General features: G+C 36.1%; 5 protein-coding genes and 1 long non-coding RNA gene across 10 annotated transcripts in view; 2 read left to right on the top strand and 4 right to left on the bottom strand.

The window, feature by feature from the left end:
* The window catches only part of LOC138931904 (colorectal mutant cancer protein), a 53711-nt gene extending 40486 nt beyond the window's left edge, over nt 1-13225 (top strand). For 2 of the 5 annotated variants that reach the window (XM_070293158.1, XM_070293157.1), the window contains exons 5-15: nt 7517-7778; nt 8219-8364; nt 8526-8753; nt 9952-10140; nt 10242-10432; nt 10505-10771; nt 10848-11043; nt 11191-11382; nt 11493-11680; nt 11764-11866; nt 12659-13225. In XM_070293158.1, coding sequence (XP_070149259.1) covers nt 7517-7778; nt 8219-8364; nt 8526-8753; nt 9952-10140; nt 10242-10432; nt 10505-10771; nt 10848-11043; nt 11191-11382; nt 11493-11680; nt 11764-11866; nt 12659-12769 — 2073 coding nt within the window. In that variant the 3' untranslated portion in view covers nt 12770-13225. Of the gene's footprint in view, nt 1-7500; nt 7779-8218; nt 8365-8525; nt 8754-9951; nt 10141-10241; nt 10433-10504; nt 10772-10847; nt 11044-11190; nt 11383-11492; nt 11681-11763; nt 11883-12658 lie in introns of all 5 variants that reach the window. The other 3 variants (XM_070293159.1, XM_070293160.1, XM_070293161.1) reach the window with 2 other exon arrangements.
* Nucleotides 1157-2396, bottom strand: LOC138931903 (uncharacterized). The gene is made up of 3 exons (XR_011446695.1): nt 2307-2396; nt 1488-1666; nt 1157-1338 (listed from the first exon to the last, which is right to left on the bottom strand). It is a non-coding gene; the product is annotated as an uncharacterized lncRNA (long non-coding RNA).
* Sloth2 (sloth 2) lies at nt 11911-12127 on the bottom strand. The gene has a single exon (XM_070293165.1). It carries the CDS (start codon nt 12125-12127, stop codon nt 11957-11959), a length of 171 nt encoding a protein of 56 aa, XP_070149266.1. The 3' UTR covers nt 11911-11956.
* LOC138931906 (ubiquinol-cytochrome c reductase complex assembly factor 5-like) lies at nt 12164-12448 on the bottom strand. Its single transcript, XM_070293163.1, has one exon. It carries the CDS (start codon nt 12380-12382, stop codon nt 12164-12166), a length of 219 nt encoding a protein of 72 aa, XP_070149264.1. The 5' UTR covers nt 12383-12448.
* On the bottom strand, nt 12553-14385 carry Bcas2 (BCAS2 pre-mRNA processing factor). The gene is made up of 3 exons (XM_070293162.1): nt 14230-14385; nt 13816-14081; nt 12553-13743 (listed from the first exon to the last, which is right to left on the bottom strand). Exons 1-3 carry the CDS (start codon nt 14302-14304, stop codon nt 13350-13352), a joined length of 735 nt encoding a protein of 244 aa, XP_070149263.1. The 5' UTR covers nt 14305-14385; the 3' UTR covers nt 12553-13349.
* Nucleotides 14386-14596: 211 nt separating this feature from the next.
* On the top strand, nt 14597-17290 carry Wap (DDB1 and CUL4 associated factor wap). Its single transcript, XM_070316107.1, has 4 exons — nt 14597-14981; nt 15173-15457; nt 15528-16080; nt 16226-17290. The coding sequence occupies exons 2-4, from the start codon at nt 15205-15207 to the stop codon at nt 16458-16460; spliced, it is 1041 nt and encodes a 346-aa protein (XP_070172208.1). The 5' UTR covers nt 14597-14981; nt 15173-15204; the 3' UTR covers nt 16461-17290.
* Nucleotides 17291-19639: the final 2349 nt, after the last annotated feature.

Here is a 19639-nt window from a genome sequence, read left to right as displayed (position 1 = left end):
AAACATTACACAATAAACGCACAGTTATCCATTTTCCAAAGATTGTCTAAAGTTGTGAGAATCTCGCGCGACAAATTATATAGCAGTCCGATAAGACGGATTCTTAAGTTTAAAAAGTTTCCTTCGAAATGAAGAAGAGTATCTTTGTACGATTTATGACGAGACAAACTTTTATCATTCCTTATCTCATATAATTTTATCGTGATACGCGAGAGAGAAGATATATTAAGCGTCTCTTTCATACTTTTACGTGGTTCCAATATTTATGACCCGGTATCCTGGGACATTGCAACCTCCATTATTAGTGTCTTCACGAATCCGCGTTTCACGCGCACTCTCGGCTTTTCGACAAATTTCTTCCCGGGCTAATCTTACGACTGAGGAAAGCTTCCGTCGCTTTTTTTCTCCTCGCGAAAAGCGTAACTTTGGCGAAAATTACTTTGACGTTATATCAGATAAAGAGGAGTTCGAGCAGAGCCAAAACGCTAGTTAAAACGCAGTCTGATATACTCCGAGATGCTATCTGGACCACTTTTAGAAATATATATAGATCGCGTTAAACGTGTAATTTAAGAATCTAAAATGTTGAAAGCATTCTTACGGCGCTGATAAGATATTTTCAGGGTTGGGAAAGTTACTTTATAAAAGTAACTCGTTACCGTTACCGTTATTTTTTCTAAAAAGTAACTCGTTACCGTTACTCGTTACTAATTTTAAAAAGTAACTCGTTACCGTTACAGTTACTAAAAAGTAACGAGTCGTTACAATTTCCGTTACTTTTTTACAATACAAACTAATAATTTATTTTGCATAAGAAAAACTTTTAAAAAATTGTAAGCAAGATTTCATTCAAGGTTTATTACAAAATAAATGATTAAATTTTATCGAAATTCTTTATTAATTTTTAATAAAATTTGTTGCTCCATAGTATCATCATTTAAATGCCCTCTTTGTGGTGTTAATACAGAGCCACCGATGCTAAACATTCCTTCTACAGATGCACTGCTTGGTAGAGCTGTATTATATTTAATAAAAAGTTTTTTAAGTTTTGGATAGTCGTTTAACATTTCTATATTACAATTATTTGATTTTAAAAACCGTTGCAATTCTTCTTGTTCAGATTCATTTTGCACCGTTTTTTGTTCAAAAATGAAAAAATCATCGTGATCGTCAGATTTTCCAGCTTTTGAAGAATTTTCAGTTGATCGGATTCCCAATAAATCCTCCAAGTAATTTTCAGCACGTTTTCTTTTTTCTCCGGTTAACCAGTTTAACTTAAATTTTGGATGTAAACATGCTGCTATTATTAATTCTTTTGTTTCAAATATTGTAAGAAATCTAAAATCAAATATAGTAAATTAAGCGACATTGTTTGTTTTATTGAAATTAATACTTTTGAATCAATAGTTTAAAATAAAATAATATTTTTCAATTAAATCCTTATTTAAAATTAAATAACATATGTATTAATCAAATTAATAAGTTACCTTTTATTTAAACCTTGCTGAATAGCTTCAACTAATGAATGGCAATCTATAAGGTCAGATTTATTGAGATTTTCTAATTTTCGTTGCAAGGTACTTAGAACTGGTAGTAAATGAGAGCTCTGCTTTTCCGAAAAGATAAAGCTCTCATTGGATATCGCGCGTCGCGTCATCGCACTGGTCTGCAAGAGCCATAAGTTGATCAATCACATTCAAGCATTTTTACAACATTTTAAGAATGCTAATTGGTCGATTTGCTTACGGCTTTACGGTTAAGATAAAAATTTCATCACGCACAATAGCAAGAATAATATGTTAAATAAATCAAAAAATTTGAAAAAAGTAACGATAAAAGTAACTGTTAAATTCGTTACTCGTTACCGAAAAATGTAACGAAGTTACTTTTTCCGTTACAAATAAAATTTGTAACGCCATTACCGTTACAGTTACCGAAAAAAAGTAACTGTAACGGTAACGGCGTTACAAGTAACGCGTTACTTCCCAACCCTGGATATTTTTGCCGTTCCGGAATGTTACGAATAGAATATATCTATTTTCGTGCACATGTAAAATCATCGTCGAGAATGAGTTTCACATAAACTTCACTTTTCATCTCGACATTAGACGCGATACATTTAAATTGCATTATCGTTGGCATTCGCATTTCACGAGAAATTGATCGGACGTGGGGGGAGGGGGAGTGTCCCCTCCCCCGGGGCAGGACGGATTCACCATTCGAAGCAAAAATCGTTGATGAATCCCGGCATCGAAATGATCGAACGCGTTGGAATCGCGATGGAAGGAATTTCGCGCGAAACTTGCCGCGGAATTCCATGCTAAGATCGCGGAAACGATCAACGTCGGCCTGAATCGAGGAACTAGAATCGCGGACCAAATTACACACGACATGAGAATCCCCTCCTTTTCCCCCCTCGCTCTCTAATGGATCTTCGCTCATGCGTGGCTGGCAAAATACGCGCGAACCGTAAAGCTTAACCGTCTACGGTACAATCAATAGTGCGCGTACGCACAATTTGAAGCATTCTTGTCAAATGTATCGCGACCACTGGCCAGCCGGAATCCGCATACCGCTAAAAATTCAATCGAGAATATTTATTCATTAATATTTATTTTAATATTTATTATTTATTAATATTTATCGACTAGGATTTTTAGAATCAGCCGATTGACAGATATTAACGCAATTTTGCAGTTGTTTGTCGGAAACGTTCAGAATAATTTAGATTTAGAGATCTAAACGACAGAGAAAAAATCCTTGAAGAAAGATTGAAAATGGAAAATGCTGGCAATCTATTGTAGAATGGCATGAAAAAAATTGTGGAAAGTTTAAAAGAAAAATTTTAAAGATTTTATAACGCAAATAAGCATCAAAAACAAATTATCATATGTCAATTTTATCGAAATTTATTATTAATATCAATGGTTAGTATCTTTATAATATTTTACATCGTTTCTAATTTATATAATATCAATACAATATTAATATTAATTTAACGGTTTGTATATTACGTTATTCATCATTATGTCAAGTTTAATTTCTTTTATAATAATATTTATTTTATAAATATATTGGATGATTGCATAAGTTCGTGCCCGATTTTCATAGATGGCATTAAGTTACTGCATGGCGGAGTTCTATTGTTTTCGTGTGGTAATTGTTGCTTACACCGGATAGATGACGTTGTCTTATGTCAATTTAGCGTCAGACATTGTTCAGATAAGTCCATTTGTGCATAAGAGAAATCATTAAAAATGGAGAACGAAAGGTGCATTTGCGGCATGTAATGCTATATGAATTTCGGAAAGGCGTGAGTGTTGGGATTGCACAAAAAAATATTCAAAGCGTTTATTTGGACCGCGCTCCTGCTCTCCGAACAGTCAAAAAATGGTTTGGCAGATTTCGAAATGGTGATTTCAACATGGAGGATCAACCCCGCTCTGGACGGCCTTCTGGCATTGATGATGACATTGTGCATGCCTTAGTGGAAAGAAACCCAAGGATTATAACTGAGGATATTGCTGAGAAGCTGAACATCGATAATTCGACCGCTTTTCGTCATTTAAAAAAGCTTGGATACATTTCCAAGCTTGATACGTGGGTGCCGCATCTCCTGACTGAAAGGAATAAGCTGCAGGAAAACTGCAGGAGTTGCAATGGAAAATTCTGCAGCACCCGCCATATTCTCCAGATATTGCGCCTTCAGAATTTTATCTGTTCCGGTCTTTGCAGAATAGTTTAAATGGCAAGAATCTCAATTCCGAGGAAGCTGTCGAAAACCACCTTACAAACTTTTTTCAAGAAAAACCAAGTTCTTTCTTCAAAAATGGAATCGACAAGCTTATAGATCGTTGGAAAACCATTGTAGAAAAGAATGGAGACTATATAATTGATTAATAAAAGTGTTATCTCTAAAATATAATCTATTGAAGTTTATATTTAAATCGGGCACGAACTTATGCAATCACCCAATATAATAATATGGAAAACTTGGAATTTTTTGAAATTTTTTTTGTACCTGAAAAAATCCGAGAATTCTTATGGAACCTTATTGGAACTCAAAGAATTTCTTTTTTAAATTCTCTCTTTAATAATTTTCCTCTTATATTGTAAGCAGTCGATAATGAATTAAAAGGATAGTTAAAAAGGAACGAAGAAATTTTGCATTTAGAAATCGAAGCCGCAAATGTTTATATCGTACTAAATATTATTATTTTTAATTTTTTATTAATCAAATGTATCGTCTTTATTTTCTATTGGAATATCTAGAATTTGATTATTATTTTATTGTTGCGTCCGCGAAACGGCTACCTGTATCCCCTAATTATGCCTCTATTATTATTATCGCAACGTTCTTTACGCAAATTAACGCGCGATATGGAGATTACTAATTTGTAAACTAATGTAAATAAATTGTAAAATGTAAAGTAATTGCGAGTTTGTGTCCGACCGAACGGTTCGACATGTCCGAAGGCGAGTTCGGTAATCGAGTCTCTTCGTTCGCCGATGAAACTGCGAACCACCGTGTGCCGGTCGTGTGTGCGCACGGCCTTGTAATTGAATCCTTGATTGCTTTTTGTTTGAATTACACTCCGGCCGTCGTGTCCCCCCTGTTTGCACTTGGGACGGTACACACACACACACTGACCTTAACCGAGGACGAGAGGATCCTTTGTGAATGAAACATCGAAGATTGCCGGGCTTCACCGGAACACGCGATTTTACGTCAAAAAACGTTTCTCGTCTCATATCGTTCGCAATTTCCTCTTAAACGTTTTTCCTTGCCAAATGTTTCACCGCAATTTCATGTACAGTTAGCATAAACATACAATTTTTCTTCCTTGAAATAACATTTTATTATATAAGAGGGAAGAAAGCGGATATATGAAGATATAAACGAACGACAAATCTTCCCTCGGAGTTCGTACATTTAGGGTTTCTTTCCGCAAGTCGGCACCGGATCCTTGCCGCAGGTACCGACGTTGCAACGGGGTGGTGCCATCACGCAGGGTCTATCATCGGGACAGGGCGGTGCCTCCTCGCAATTTTTTCCCGGTAGATGAATGTAATCTTCGTTTTCGTCCGCCATAACTGCCGTCGAAAGTACGACAACGATGATCATCGGAGCGAGCATCAACTTCATCTTTGATTAATTTCAGTCACCTGTTGACATGATATTATTACATAGAAAATAGCAATGATATATGTAGAGGGTTTTTTGCAATATATGTGTACGCATTTCTCTCATACATTCTCGAATATTCCTTCGTAAATATTGACAAAGTAAAAGCGTGTTTCTTGTGAAAATATAGGAAGAACGATGTATATTGATTATTTGAATGCAAGTTTACTTTAGGACAATATTTTTAAATGCCAGCGAAAACAAAGCAAAATATATAATGTGTACAATAAATAAATTGAAAAATTTTTATATACATATACGGGAGTAAAATTAAATTATAAAAAAAAATTAAAAGATTCAGAAATCATCAAGTTATCGATAAATGATGATAAAAAATATCTTCTTAAAAGAGCAAGACATTGTTGGCTTTTCGCGACAAGCGATTTGACATTACCTGAACCTTTTCGTGAGCAAAATCTGGGATTATATTGTAGATGGATCAAGATCGATGCCACGTCGACAATGTTTCAGAGACGAATGGTCGCATGCTCGAGCGTCCAACTGTTTTATGCATCGCAACTTCCCCTTCGCTTCCTGTTCAGTAATTGCTCTGCAATGACGTGACCGAGAATGGTTATTGTTTCATAATGTCTGATACGTGACTATGCGTGAGAAGGAAGCTCAGGCGAGTTCTTTTTTTACGCATTTCCCGCGTTTACGCGGATAAATAAAAAAACTCGATCGCTCACGAGATGAGGAAGCGAAGAACATATTTTGATTCGCGTTGATCGTTATATGCGTCGTTTGCTTTTATTTGTAATGATCTCGAGAGATCTCACTCGAGACTCACGGTACTAATCATTCGGCGTGTTACATCACTATGCAAATTAGTAAACCAATTTAGCGCTGATTCACGCGACGCGCAAAGTATTCTGCGCACTATTTTAATGCATCAAGACTGTGTCTGGTTCACGTTACATTATTAAGAGATTGTGAATGTGTTTTCAATTTATACTTATTTTTATTATTTATACTATTATTGAGACTACTTATAGTATAATGAGAATTAAATTAACGTAATTAAATTGATCTACGCATATGTATATTTGAAAAATTTATTTTTATTAATTATTATTTATCAGAGAGTGTATATATATACAGGGTGTCCCATTTTAATCTCCTCAGGCAAATATCTCAAAAACCAAGCCCGGAAGAGAAAAATGTTTCAGACAAAAGTTGCTTGGTTTCGAGGGGGCCATAAGATGGTGACAATGATTTGACCTTGGAAAATCATTTGAAGGTCATGTGAAGGTCAACTTTAAAATCTTAAATAGAAACCCCCATTTTTTATTTAGTATTCTTGTAGCTGACATCGAGAGCTTTCCAAAACACTATAATAAAGTATTTTTTTATAATTACTTTTTGAGTTATTTTATATTTTAATCTGACATATTTTGATATAAAAAATTAAATATCTCGTAAAATATTTAGTTTTTGATAATCTTACCGTAATACTTCTATGTACAGAATAATGAGACAAATCAATTAGTATAAAAAAAAATTGTTTTTAAGAAAATTATTTATAATGTATTTTTTTAAACAATTATTTGTTTTTTTTGGCACTAATTAATTTGTCTTATTATTCTGTACATAGAAGTAATACGGTAAAATTATCGAAAACTGAATATTTTACGAAATATTTTATTTTTTATATCAAAATATGTCAGATTAAAGTATAAAATAACTTAAAAAGTACTTAATGAAAAAATACTTTATTATAGTGTTTTGGAAAGCTGTCGATGTCAGCTACAAGAATACTAAATAAAAAATGGGGGTTTTCATTTAAGATTTTAAAGTTGATCTTCACATGACCTTCGAATGATTTTCCAAGGTCAAACCAATGGTACCATCTTATGGCCCTCTCGAAACCAAACAACTTTTGTCTGAAACATTTTTCTCTTCCGGGCTTGGTTTTTGAGATATTTGCCTGAGGAGATTAAAATGGGACACCCTGTACATATATATTTAGCAATAAAAAATAAAAATGTGCAAATGAAAAATATTTATGTTTTATGAAAGCTGTTTAATTTTCTTCAGTACATTTACAAATCTAATATCTGAAACTTAGGTGGCTCTGTTTTTTCTTCATAAAAGTGAAAAGCATAAGAAAAAGTATACCAGACAAAAACTTATTTTAGAAAGTTGCATTAAAAAAATCTTGAAAATATTTTGTTTATCATCGGCATTTTGAACAAAAATGATGTCAGAAAAATCAGGAAATTTTTTTTACAAGATTTGGGTAGATACCCACAGTAATGAAAGAATTTTTTTTTGCCATTAAAACATGGAAAATTCGAAGAATTGAAGGAACGGAGGAATTTCGTTTCGCAGCTGCATGCGGCCGCGCTCTCCTCTCTGCGGTCCGAGGTGGCCGAGCTGAACTCGCGCCTGGTGACGGCTACTCGCGCGCGGGAGGCAGCCGAGGCCGCGCTGATGCGGGCGGAGGTGCAGGCAGCCCGCGCTGATCAACGGGCGGAACAGCAAGCGGCGCGGCACGAGGAGCGGCTCACCGAGTTGCATTCCGTCATCGCTGAGCTCGGCAGACAGCTGGAGCGGCACCGCGCCACCGTAATTGCCGAGGAGGACGAGTCCGGTAAGATATCCACAAGGACAAACGACGAGACGACAAACGCGTCACGATTCCGCGTACCGATTTTCTTCTCCAGAGAGAGGGATAAAGAGACGAGCCTTGACGAGAGTGTCACGGCCAATTCTCTAGGAAACGCGGGGAGGCAATCGACGATCTCTTCTCGCTCTTCGGCAATAACGATAGTAATATCGTAGCTCTCTAGCTTGCGCGCTTTCTCGCCATTCCCATTCCTTCTGGCGTTACCGAGAAGAGGAGCCGAGTCTCTCTCGGAGAGACTCGCATACCTCGCGTCGCGAGAAACGACTGTTCTTCTTCCCGGCGATAAATAACTCACGTGCTGACGGAGTAGACGCGATCTCTTCGAATCGCGATTGCGGAGAACCTTTGCGCGAAATTCCGAACGTACTGAAGCCGCGATCTGAGGCTCGTCTTTTAATGCGCAGAGGTCGAGACGAGCAGGGATGCCGAAGGTTCCATCACTAATCCGGTGGAGGAAAGCGAGGGCGGCGGAGACATCCAAGGAGACGGTGATCGTACCTTGGGGGATGCTGATTCCAGTTGCTGCGATGATGAGAATCGACCGACCGAGGTGAAGAGAAGTTCCTGAAATAAAAATTAATTTCTCTCTGAATTATTGTATGGTCCCGTTGTGTTGCTAGATATCCAATATATTGTAGTCTACGCATATAATGATATTTTAAATCCTGATACCATGAGCTAGTAAATTATACGATTTTACTTTTAACATAGAATGGCAGGGAACAACTAGACAGTCCAGCCGCGTTGCCGACTCCGGAACCGACGCAGCAAGCGGTATCCTGTCAGAGTGTCGCAGTCGCGACGCTGCAAGAGGAGATCACGGCATTACGAGCGGAGATCACGAGCTTGCAGGCGCAATTGGCTCATTTTAAGAATCAGAATCAGATCGGTAATCAGAGGCAGACGACGGGCAGCGATTCGCCGCGTCGAGAACTTAGAGTTAGTTCAGAGCAATTTTTTACGTCAAACCATACATCTAATTTTATATTAGATGATTGCATAAGTTCGTGCCCGATTTAAATATAAACTTCAATAGATTATATTTTAGAGATAACACTTTTATTAATCAATTATATAGTCTCCATTCTTTTCTACAATGGTTTTCCAACGATCTATAAGCTTGTCGATTCCATTTTTGAAGAAAGAACTTGGTTTTTCTTGAAAAAAGTTTGTAAGGTGGTTTTCGACAGCTTCCTCGGAATTGAGATTCTTGCAATTTAAACTATTCTGCAAAGACCGGAACAGATAAAATCTGAAGGCGCAATATCTGGAGAATATGGCGGGTGCTGCAGAATTTCCCATTGCAACTCCTGCAGTTTTCCTGCAGCTTATTCCTTTCAGTCAGGAGACGCGGTACCCACGTATCAAGCTTGGAAATGTATCCAAGCTTTTTTAAATGACGAAAAGCGGTTGAATTATCGATGTTCAGCCTCTCAGCAATATCCTCAGTTGTAATCCTTGGGTTTCTTTCCACTAAGGCATGCACAATGTCATCATCGATGCCAGAAGGCCGTCCAGAGCGGGGTTGATCCTCCATGTTGAAATCACCATTTCGAAATCTGCCAAACCACTTTTTGACTGTTCGGAGAGCAGGAGCGCGGTCCAAATAAACGCTTTGAATATTTTTTTGTGCAATCCCAACACTCACGCCTTTCCGAAATTCATATAGCATTACATGCCGCAAATGCACCTTTCGTTCTCCATTTTTAATGATTTCTCTTATGCACAAATGGACTTATCTGAACAATGTCTGATGCTAAATTGACATAAGACAACGTCATCTATTCGGTGTAAGCAACAAATTACCACACAAAAACAATAGAACTCCGCCATGCAGTAACTTAATGCCATCTATGAAAATCAGGCACGAACTTATGCAATCATCCAATATATGGAAGAGATATATTTATTTCGTATATATTTTGATAAAAGAAATAAAACTTTATAATAACAAGGATTAATATAATAAGATAAAAAACGCAAAAAAATATCCATAGAAACAGTTATAATTTCATGTTTATTATTCCTGGTTTTAATTCTTTTAATTCTTTTCTTACTGCCAATATATCCCGTTTATAATAGATTTTTAATTCTTTTATACTTTTATTATACAATATATCGCCTCTTTTCTTCGTAGACAAGGGGTAACACCAGCTCGCCGGAGCCTTTGACGGCGCCATGCTCGCCGCTCTTACCACCACTACAGACACCTCCGACGAAGAGCGTAACGAGGGAAGAACCGCCGGTTCTCAAAATGGCAGAGAGGGTGAGATTGAGGAGAACGGACGAGAGGCACATTACCGGTCCGGATATCACTAATCTCGGAGTACGCGAGATTTTGACTTATAAAGAATATCGTTTATTTACTTTTTTTTTGTTTGTTTCTCTCAACTTTACGAGGCGCGATTATACGCCGATATATTTCAGGTATGTTCCACCATGGTCGCCGAGCATCTCGTATCGGATCTCCTGGAGCAATCAAATCTGCAAGAATTAAACGGTTCCGAGAAGCAGTTCGAGGTCGAGACGGAGCGATTGAACAGCAGGCTCGAGCACGCGCGGGCGAACAACGCGGTTCTCGCTCTCACGTTGCACGAGAGCAAGGCGCAATGCGACAGGTACGTTTTTCAAAATGATAGGAGCAATGTCACGTGCATACCATATGGTGATCTTTTCTCGTTGCATTATAGATTGAGCTTATTGGTCGGCAAGTATGAATCGAACGCGACAGCGTTGCGGCTCGCGCTTTCCTACAGCGATCGCGCTATCGAGGCCTACGATGTTCTCGTCGCTCTGTTAGAAAGTGAGATCGGCCTTTCCACCGAGAGGAGCACCGTGACAATCGATAATAGAAGGGCGGCCGAGAACATTGCGTATCATGTCTTGAATAGACTCGAGAACGACTGTAGTAATACGTTGGGTGCTCCGTGGGAAGACAGCATGGTCTTATCGGACGAGTGCGTATTACTTTATATCGCACATGGTATGTGTGCGTGTAAATACACGACGTATAAATTGTTTTCTTGACGATAGATCGGAAGTAATGTGGAACGTAGAGGACGAGCAACGACTCAGGAGGCACATTAGTAGATTGAAGGGAGAACGTACGATGGTGAGATCCACGGCGGTCGAGCTGGAAAGCGTGCACGCGGAACCTTTGAACTCGAAGAACACCATCTCTCTGGCGGAAGCCAGAAAACTCGATTTGGAAACTGCCGTACTTATGCAGGTCGATATCTATGGCTAAAGAGAATTTTAGAATAGTTTATAAAATTTTTAAATATATAAAGATTATAGAAAAATATAAAATTTAGATAAAAGAAACTCATCGAAACTTTCGAATATTTTATTTTACATGAATTTAATGATTATTCAGGAACTCATGGCCATGCGAGAAGATAAGGCTGAGTTGCGCGCCAGGGTATTTCTTCTGGAGAAGGAACGCGCCACCATAGAATTGAAGTTAAACGCACGGGACACGCAAATCGCGGCCCAACACGCTACCATACAACATCTTCAAAGCCAACTAAGCGATGCGGAAGCTATGCTCGCGATGGCAACGAACAAGGTATCGTGTATCTAAAGTGTATTTTTAAAATTCAATTTTTTTTTTTTTTTTTTTTCCGTATATAATCTTCCGTATATCTTCTTGCGATAATTAATTAAAAACGCATGTAGGACCGCGGTTTGAGCGACAATGAGAGCGAAGGGATGGAGTCTGAACTAATCGAAGCACTAGGCAGAGAAGCGAGGCTGAAGGAACGTCTGCAGGAATTGATCTCGACCTTGGACGAAGTCAATAAGAATTCCGAACTCAGGCATCAACAATCCGCCGAACTTGTCAACGATTTGAAAAGAGCCAACGGGTAAGTCATTATGCAATATTCACTTATGGAATGTTTTCTACGCACTTGTAATAAAAATAGAATTTCCTCTGTCCTCTTTTTAGTGCATTAGTTCAAACCATGGAAAAGTCCAAGAAGAAATATCAATCTAGACTGAAAAAGTTGGAGCAACAAATGCTGGGAATGGTAGAGAGGCATGCTGCGCAGGTATGATTAATTATAGGTGAAGTATCTGCTTTCATCACTCGATATTCATAAGAACAATTATTTATTATACACTAGTACATTCTTCTGATATTATTTCTTCTGTAGCTCCTTCCGTCTCTCCTTTAACCTTTGTTCGACGAGATCTTCCAGATCATCGAGCGGTTTGTAGATTTCATGAACGCACTGCGCGCCGGCTAGCATTGTAATCATAGCTGTTGTACAGAACATAATATAGCGTGGCCAGGACACTCCAGCTGGCATTATACGTCAAAGTCCCAGAAGAAAATTTGTGTAAATTTAGGCCTCCTGCTGTAGTCTCTCCTCCACTAATTCGTCTACCCTTCGACGTTTATACGTTCGGTAAAAGTTAACCTCTCCCACATGCCAGTTAATCATAGAGTATTCCAAGGCCGCTCCCAAGAAGAAGAATATCGGCAGAAATCGATACTCACGGAATATTCGTTTTCCCGGCCACTTATCAAATAGTTTCCTCAATCTTACAATATAAAATTGCATTAAAAATATTTAAACACAGCTCTTCGAATTATGCAACTATCCTGCTAGTCGGCTATCGTCTGCCACCATATTGGATTATTTCTGATGCGCACGCGTGTATATATATATATACATATACATTAAATAGTGACACTCATACACACACATACATACAATATATATTGAAAATTATATATAAAATAGAATTTATAGCTATATAAGGAAATATACATTTCTTTTATACAAATTAAATTTATGTACTGAATGTGTTAATTTAATTTTCTGTTATATCTTCAGGTGAAAACGTTGAAGCAACGAATAGCTTTATTAGAGGAGGAATCAATGGGTTATAAAGGAAGCGTAGCACTGCAGTCTCAAAGTTCTGGTGCCAGCGAGACATCGTTATGACAGTCGAGTGACAGAATGATAGAAGACGAGGCATGGTTTAAGGCATAAGTTCAACGATTCAAGAATTACTGATAACGTCTTTCTTGTCGTTGCGAGAAGACAAGATTACGCGAAACGAAGATTGAACCCATGTATTTTTTTATACCGAATAATCGGCCGAAAGTAAAAATGCTTAGCCATTCGCTTTGTAATTATTACGATATATTGACGCTGTCCTAACGAGAATAAAAGAAAAATGAAAAAAAAAAAAACTCAGCTGGGCCTATGCAATGTGTGCAATGTGTCGATACACGAACGTAAGTAGCATATTTAAAACGGAGTATTCAGCACATAAATTATAAATAATTGTTAATTAGTAAAGTGTATCGATTTCAACAGTGATAATCGTGTACATATGTATATTGTAAAAGCGTAAACGAAGTGTGATATGTGTAAACAACAATGTAATAAATTGTGCTTTATTATCAAAGCCTTCATGACGCGTTTATAAATACTGAATGCGAATCGATTATTAATGTATCTATATGTTGTCTCATTTTTTTTTTTTTTTTTTACTTAATTATATACAGTTTAAATTATGCTAAGTCTCCTGATTCTCTTGCTGCTGCATCTGTAATGCCATAGCTTCTGTGGCACTTTTCTCCGGCACATCGGGCCCTTCCTCTGCTGGTACATCATTGATTTCCACGGCTTCTTTGTTCATCATTATTTTCTGTATTTCCTCTTCCAAGTGCACGCAAGCCTGCTCAATCTCGTAATTTTTGGATACCAAACCAACCCACTGCGCTTCAAGGGCTCTTAGTTTGTCACCTCCTTGAGTTTGCATCGACTTTCTCTGCCAATTTACCTCTTGAATCATTTTCCTCAGCGTCTGCATTTGCTTTTGAGCCTGACCCACCAACTGAACCAACACTTCCAGATAAGATTTCCACGCTTCGCAACCGTAGCTCATCATTAATTCTAAATTACAGATTCTGGAATTTTGCAAATGTATGTAACAAATAATACAAGAGACTGTGTAACGTGCCAATGAAATCATTGTCTACCTAGTGGCCTGATGTTCCAGCTGTGCGCTACTGTTTTCTACACTCTCGTTCCATGCTGCTAAATCGTTGAGTTTGCCCGATGAAGGCGGTGGTAACTCGTAACGTTTCATACTAAGAACTTCCATCGGCAAGCGATTTTGCATCCTCTCGAACTCGTGCTTCATTACCTCCGTTTCGAAGGCGGTTATATTCAGAGGCAGCAAGTGTTCCAGATAATTCTTCGTCGGCCTGTAACGACGTGTCTCTTCCTCAACCATCGCCAGTGCCTGGAACACGTTGGATTTCAGATATTTTATAAAGAAAAAATACGCGAGTTTTTAACAAGAGATGACATCTTCAAGATATATAATCTTCAATTACGCTGCTTAGTTTATTCAATTGCAATAAAAAAAGAACACATGATTTATTATTTACCGCTTCTCGTACGCCAGGTTCATCGTATCCCTGATCTATATAAGGTAGGGCATCGACAATCACTTCCCCAGCCATAATAAATTAAAATAAAATTACACGAAAATATTTTTTACAAATAAATAAATATTTGTAAACACATCTCGGATCTCGGTCAGATGTTACGTCAATGAATATAAAATATATAGAAAGGAAACAAACTACAAGAAACGCGAATAAATCTGACAAATAGCTAGGGAATTTTTTCGCGTCTTACAAATACTTCGAAGCGTTTGATTGGCCAATTGGGACGAAGAAATATTTGTCCATAACAAAGCACCGTAGATGCACAGTAGACGATAGATCTATGAATTGCAGAGTTTATGGAATGGAGAGCGTCCAACAACGTCACGGTGTTTATCGAACATATCGTGATATATTATTTGTGGAAATTTCATACGTTTTTAATAATTGAATTATATAGAGGAAGCTTGAAAGAGATTAATTAAAATTTGTAGAGGAAGGAATTTGAAGAATTTCGTATCAAGATTTAGTTACAAAAAATTTCAGAAACGCCATTTTATTCTCGAAACATTAGTGAATAACTCTCGTGTGAATTTCGTGTGCGTTTTTTATTCGGAATGTGTGGACCTGCACATTTTTTTAATCTTAATGATTTCATTTCTTCTAACGATATGATTGTTAAAGAGATTTAAGCTTCTGTCAATCAGATTATCTTCAGTGATTATTATTTTGTAACAATACACACTTATCAGGTTTGTTGACAAATTTAAACAAGTTTTTGCTGCTTCTTAATCTCAATTATTTCAATACTTATTTTAATAATTTATATAAATATATTTTTATTTTTTGAAATATGTATAACGCTATTTCATAAAAAAAAAGGAAAAAGATATTCTTAAAAATATTTGAAATTACCATTACTAAATTAAAAAATTGCTTTCAGTGCAATCAGGACAAGAATTTTAGAGCTTAATCATGGCTATGCACACCGTTCCACCAAAACGCAAAGAAATCTACAAGTATGAGGCCCCTTGGCCATTGTACAGTATGAACTGGTCGGTGAGACCTGACAAAAGATTTCGTTTAGCATTGGGAAGTTTTGTAGAAGAATACAACAACAAAGTACAAATTGTTTCACTAGATGAAGAAACATCTGAATTTAGTGCTAAAAGTACATTTGATCATCCATATCCAACAACAAAAATAATGTGGATACCCGACAGCAAAGGTATTTACATATTTATTTTAATTTGTAATCCTTTTTGGATTCTACCAATAATTCAATAAATATTTGTTAGGTCTATTTCCGGATCTTCTTGCCACATCCGGTGATTATCTAAGAGTATGGCGTGCCGCAGAGCCAGAGACTCGTTTGGAATGTGTTCTAAATAACAATAAGAATTCGGATTTCTGTGCACCGCTCACATCCTTCGATTGGAACGAAGTGGATCCGAATCTAATAGGCACTTCGAGTATAGACACAACCTGCACTATTTGGGGATTGGAGACAGGACAAGTATTAGGCAGAGTGAACATGGTCACGGGTCATGTGAAAACGCAACTGATTGCGCACGACAAGGAAGTATACGACATCGCATTTAGTCGTGCTGGAGGCGGTCGCGACATGTTCGCATCTGTCGGTGCTGACGGATCCGTGCGGATGTTCGATCTACGACACTTGGAGCACTCGACGATAATCTACGAGGACCCGCAACACACTCCGCTATTGCGACTAGCGTGGAACAAGCAGGATCCCAACTACCTTGCTACTGTAGCGATGGATGCGTGCGAAGTTATCATTCTGGACGTTCGTGTGCCATGCACGCCAGTCGCGAGATTGAGTAATCACAGGTCTATATAAAACGATATAATATTGATTGTCTCGTCCATTTATGATTGTTATTTATATACATAATACAGAGATATATTTTTATTTGTTGTATTGATTTCAGCAAAAATTTCTTTGACTAATCGTCTTTTTCTTTTTTTGTTACAGAGCTAGCGTTAATGGTATAGCTTGGGCCCCACATTCATCCTGTCACATTTGCACAGCTGGTGATGATAATCAGGCTCTGATTTGGGATATACAGCAAATGCCAAGAGCGATAGAAGATCCCATACTCGCTTACACTGCTGCAGAAGGTGAAGTTAATCAGATTCAGTGGGGCGCCACGCAGCCCGATTGGATAGCCATCTGTTACAATAAAGCAGCAGAGATTCTTCGAGTTTAAATTGAAAATCTACATCTATTTTTAATTTTGATTCAAACACACAAGTGATACTAAATTAATTTCTTTTGTTAATATAAGATATATATATATATCCTACTGAGCAAAGAATAGCTATAAATAGCAACATTTCAATTCTTGCATTTTATAACTGTATATATACAAATATTACATACTTGATAACAATAGAAATATCGATTTAAAATTCTGGATATATAAATCGTATCAGTACATAATTATTTAATCATTAATCACTTTAAAATGGTTTTTTAAATTGCGTTAGGTGTAGACATTAATACAATTTTAATAGTATAACAATACAATGGTTAATTGTTATTACGATAACAGTATATTCAACCATGTAGCGTGTTATGGTTGTAGCATTAGTTCCCCGAATGTGATCATGTTATTGTGATTATCCACAATTTTTAGTATGTAATGTACAGATTTTTATATAGATGTAAATTTTTGATATATGAAGATGTATATTAATAACGCTCTCGATTTTACGAATACACCATGTATTCAATATCATCATTGATATTGATATCAAATTAATTTATAAAAAGTTCATTACGTAATAATATTCATTTACAATTTCAAATATATTATGCAGAGATTACTGAATCATGTATCAAATTGACATATATTTATATGGAAAGGTATATTAATAATATGTATATATATGGACATATTCCATATATATTTATATAAACAATATGGATTTTTTTCTTCTTAGATGTTTATAAGTTGTACAGCGATCATTTATGAAAATTGAGAGATGAATTGTAAGAATAATTAATTTTCAGATAGTAATTTTCATTATGCTGTAAATGAGAAAAGTAAATAAAGTTGGAGTTTTCAAAATTTGAAATTTGCAATTTTTATTTATATTACCTCTATTGCCTATCATGTTCCCGATATCTAAAAATTTAAATTTATATAAATATTGGCGGAAGGCCAAAGGTTGACCTCTAGGGAGTTTTTTAGCGGGTGTGAGTCGCGGATTTCGAAGCTTTACATTTTTGCGCTTTTTGAAATTTTAATATTTGCCATCTCTGCTGATTATATTCTCCTGATACTTTTGCGGATTTTGAAGCTTCAAATTTTCGTACTTCTTAAAATTTTGATTTGTGCTAGATCTTTGCTGATTATGTTCTCTTGACACGCAACCTCTTTGCTGATTATGTTCTCCTGATACTTTTGCGAATTTTGGAACTTCAAATTTTTCCGCTTTTTAAAATTTCGATTTGTGCCATCTCCTTGCTGATTATGTTCTCCTGATACTTTTACCAATTTTGAAGCTTTAAATTTTCGTATTTCTTAAAATTTTGATTTATGCTAGATCTTTGCTGATTATGTTCTTTTGACACGCAATCTCTTTGCTGATTATGTTCTCCTGATACTTTTGCGAATTTTGGAACTTCAAATTCTTCCGCTTTTTAAAATTTCGATTTGTGCCATCTCCTTGCTGATTATGTTCTCCTGATACTTTTCCAAATTCCGGAACTTCAAATTTTTGCGCTTTTAGAAATTTTAATATTTGCCATCTCTTTGCTGATTATATTCTCCTGATACTTTTGCGGATTTTGAAGCTTCAAATTTTCGTACTTCTTAAAATTTTGATTTGTGCTAGATCTTTGCTGATTATGTTCTCTTGACACGCAACCTCTTTGCTGATTATGTTCTCCTGATACTTTTCCAAATTCCGGAACTTCAAAGTTTTCCGTTTTTTTAAATTTCGAGTTGTGCCATCTCTTTGCTGATTATGTTCTCCTGATACTTTTGCGAATTTCGAAACAAATTTTTGGCGTTTTTTAAAATTTCGATTTGTGTCACCTCTTTGCTGATTATGTTCTCCTGATACTTTTGCGAATTTCGAAGCTTTTTAAAATTTCGTTTTATGCCATGTCCTTGCTGATTATGTTCTCTTAATACTTTTACCAATTCCGAAGCTTTAAATTTTTTCGCTTTTTAAAATTTCGATTTGTGCTATCTTCTTTTTGATTATGCTCTCCTGATACGCCACTTCTTTGCTGATTATGTTTTTCTGATACTTGAGTTAAAGAAAGGCAGTTTCAGAAATTCCAAGATCAAAAAATCGGCAACAAAGTATTGCAAAAATATATTGTATAATTAACAAAGAGGTATGTGTGATATGACAAGATGGGAATGGATCAGTAGGTTGATTCAGAAGACGTATGCGTTTTGTATTAATAATACAGTTTATTAGATTTTTTAAAATTACAAAATATATTTTACAAAGTATTATCGAGATTCTCTCTCTATATATATACAACGTTATACATAACTCTTTTCCATTTTACGTTTTATCATCAAACAACAAAATAAAATTATTTGGAAACAAAAATACATTGACTCCTATTGGATATCGCAATATATGTAAAATAAAGACAATCTCGTTACGTAAAATTGCATTGAACACTAAATAGGATCAAATTATAAGCCTCTAATATGGACATAACAGATGCCAATTTACTAGCAATTTCTGACATGAGTAAATCTGTTGCCAATCTACTGGCATATTCTGCGCATTTTGCTTACTGGGATTAAGAATGAAGAATAAATTCTTTTTTTTTTTTACAAAAACAGCATGTATGTTTTATTATATGAAGTATGATTTACAAATGTCAAACGAGCAAAATGTAATTATTTACAATAATGAGCTCTGGATACGAGTCTACAATTCGGTTAATTTTATAAAATTTTAATCTAGACTGACATTGCGCACGCGCGCGTGTGTGTGTAGGTGTGTATGCATGATTTTTTTAGTATATACTTTCTTTCTTACTAGTTTAATAAATATCATTAACTCTGATACAGAGTAAATATATATTTATCGCCTCCAATGTAGTAAGCAAGGATCTTTTTATATTCATGAAACTATTCGAAAGCAAAAATATTCTTAAAAATTTTGTATTCTTAAAGCATTATCAAGAAAACTACGATATCTTCTCAATCGTAGATAGAATTTTATCTAATTGTATTATTACACTTTTGTAATATAACGCAAGAACTTAATTATTTTCTCACACGTCGATATAAGAAAAAAGAAATACGCTTTGGCAAGAATCTATGCCTTAAGAGATTTGAATGTATGTATAACAATATTTTTACATACGTCTATTCTAAGTCAAGTAAATTTGTAAATTTTCGTTCAA

Source organism: Polyergus mexicanus, unplaced genomic scaffold (assembly GCF_030449975.1).
Source record: "Polyergus mexicanus isolate NDT 795.1 unplaced genomic scaffold, iyPolMexi1.0 SCAF_3, whole genome shotgun sequence".
In the NCBI taxonomy this organism is placed as follows: Eukaryota; Metazoa; Arthropoda; class Insecta; order Hymenoptera; family Formicidae; genus Polyergus; species Polyergus mexicanus.
This window is presented reverse-complemented; position numbering and strand designations above follow the sequence as displayed.

What these genes read in the sequence shown, in the direction of transcription:
- Sloth2 (XM_070293165.1), bottom strand. Translation starts at nt 12,127, where the DNA reads ATGCCAGCTGGAGTGTCCTGGCCACGCTATATTATGTTCTGTACAACA.
- LOC138931906 (XM_070293163.1), bottom strand. Translation starts at nt 12,382, where the DNA reads ATGCAATTTTATATTGTAAGATTGAGGAAACTATTTGATAAGTGGCCG.
- Bcas2 (XM_070293162.1), bottom strand. Translation starts at nt 14,304, where the DNA reads ATGGCTGGGGAAGTGATTGTCGATGCCCTACCTTATATAGATCAGGGA. An exon ending in AACCTGGCGTACGAGAAGCG is followed by an intron (nt 14,082 to 14,229) that starts GTAAATAATAAA and finishes AACGTGTTCCAG; the next exon opens with GCACTGGCGATGGTTGAGGA. An exon ending in CTGGAACATCAGGCCACTAG is followed by an intron (nt 13,744 to 13,815) that starts GTAGACAATGAT and finishes GCAAAATTCCAG; the next exon opens with AATCTGTAATTTAGAATTAA.
- Wap (XM_070316107.1), top strand. Translation starts at nt 15,205, where the DNA reads ATGGCTATGCACACCGTTCCACCAAAACGCAAAGAAATCTACAAGTAT. An exon ending in GTGGATACCCGACAGCAAAG is followed by an intron (nt 15,458 to 15,527) that starts GTATTTACATAT and finishes AATATTTGTTAG; the next exon opens with GTCTATTTCCGGATCTTCTT. An exon ending in GCGAGATTGAGTAATCACAG is followed by an intron (nt 16,081 to 16,225) that starts GTCTATATAAAA and finishes TTTTTGTTACAG; the next exon opens with AGCTAGCGTTAATGGTATAG.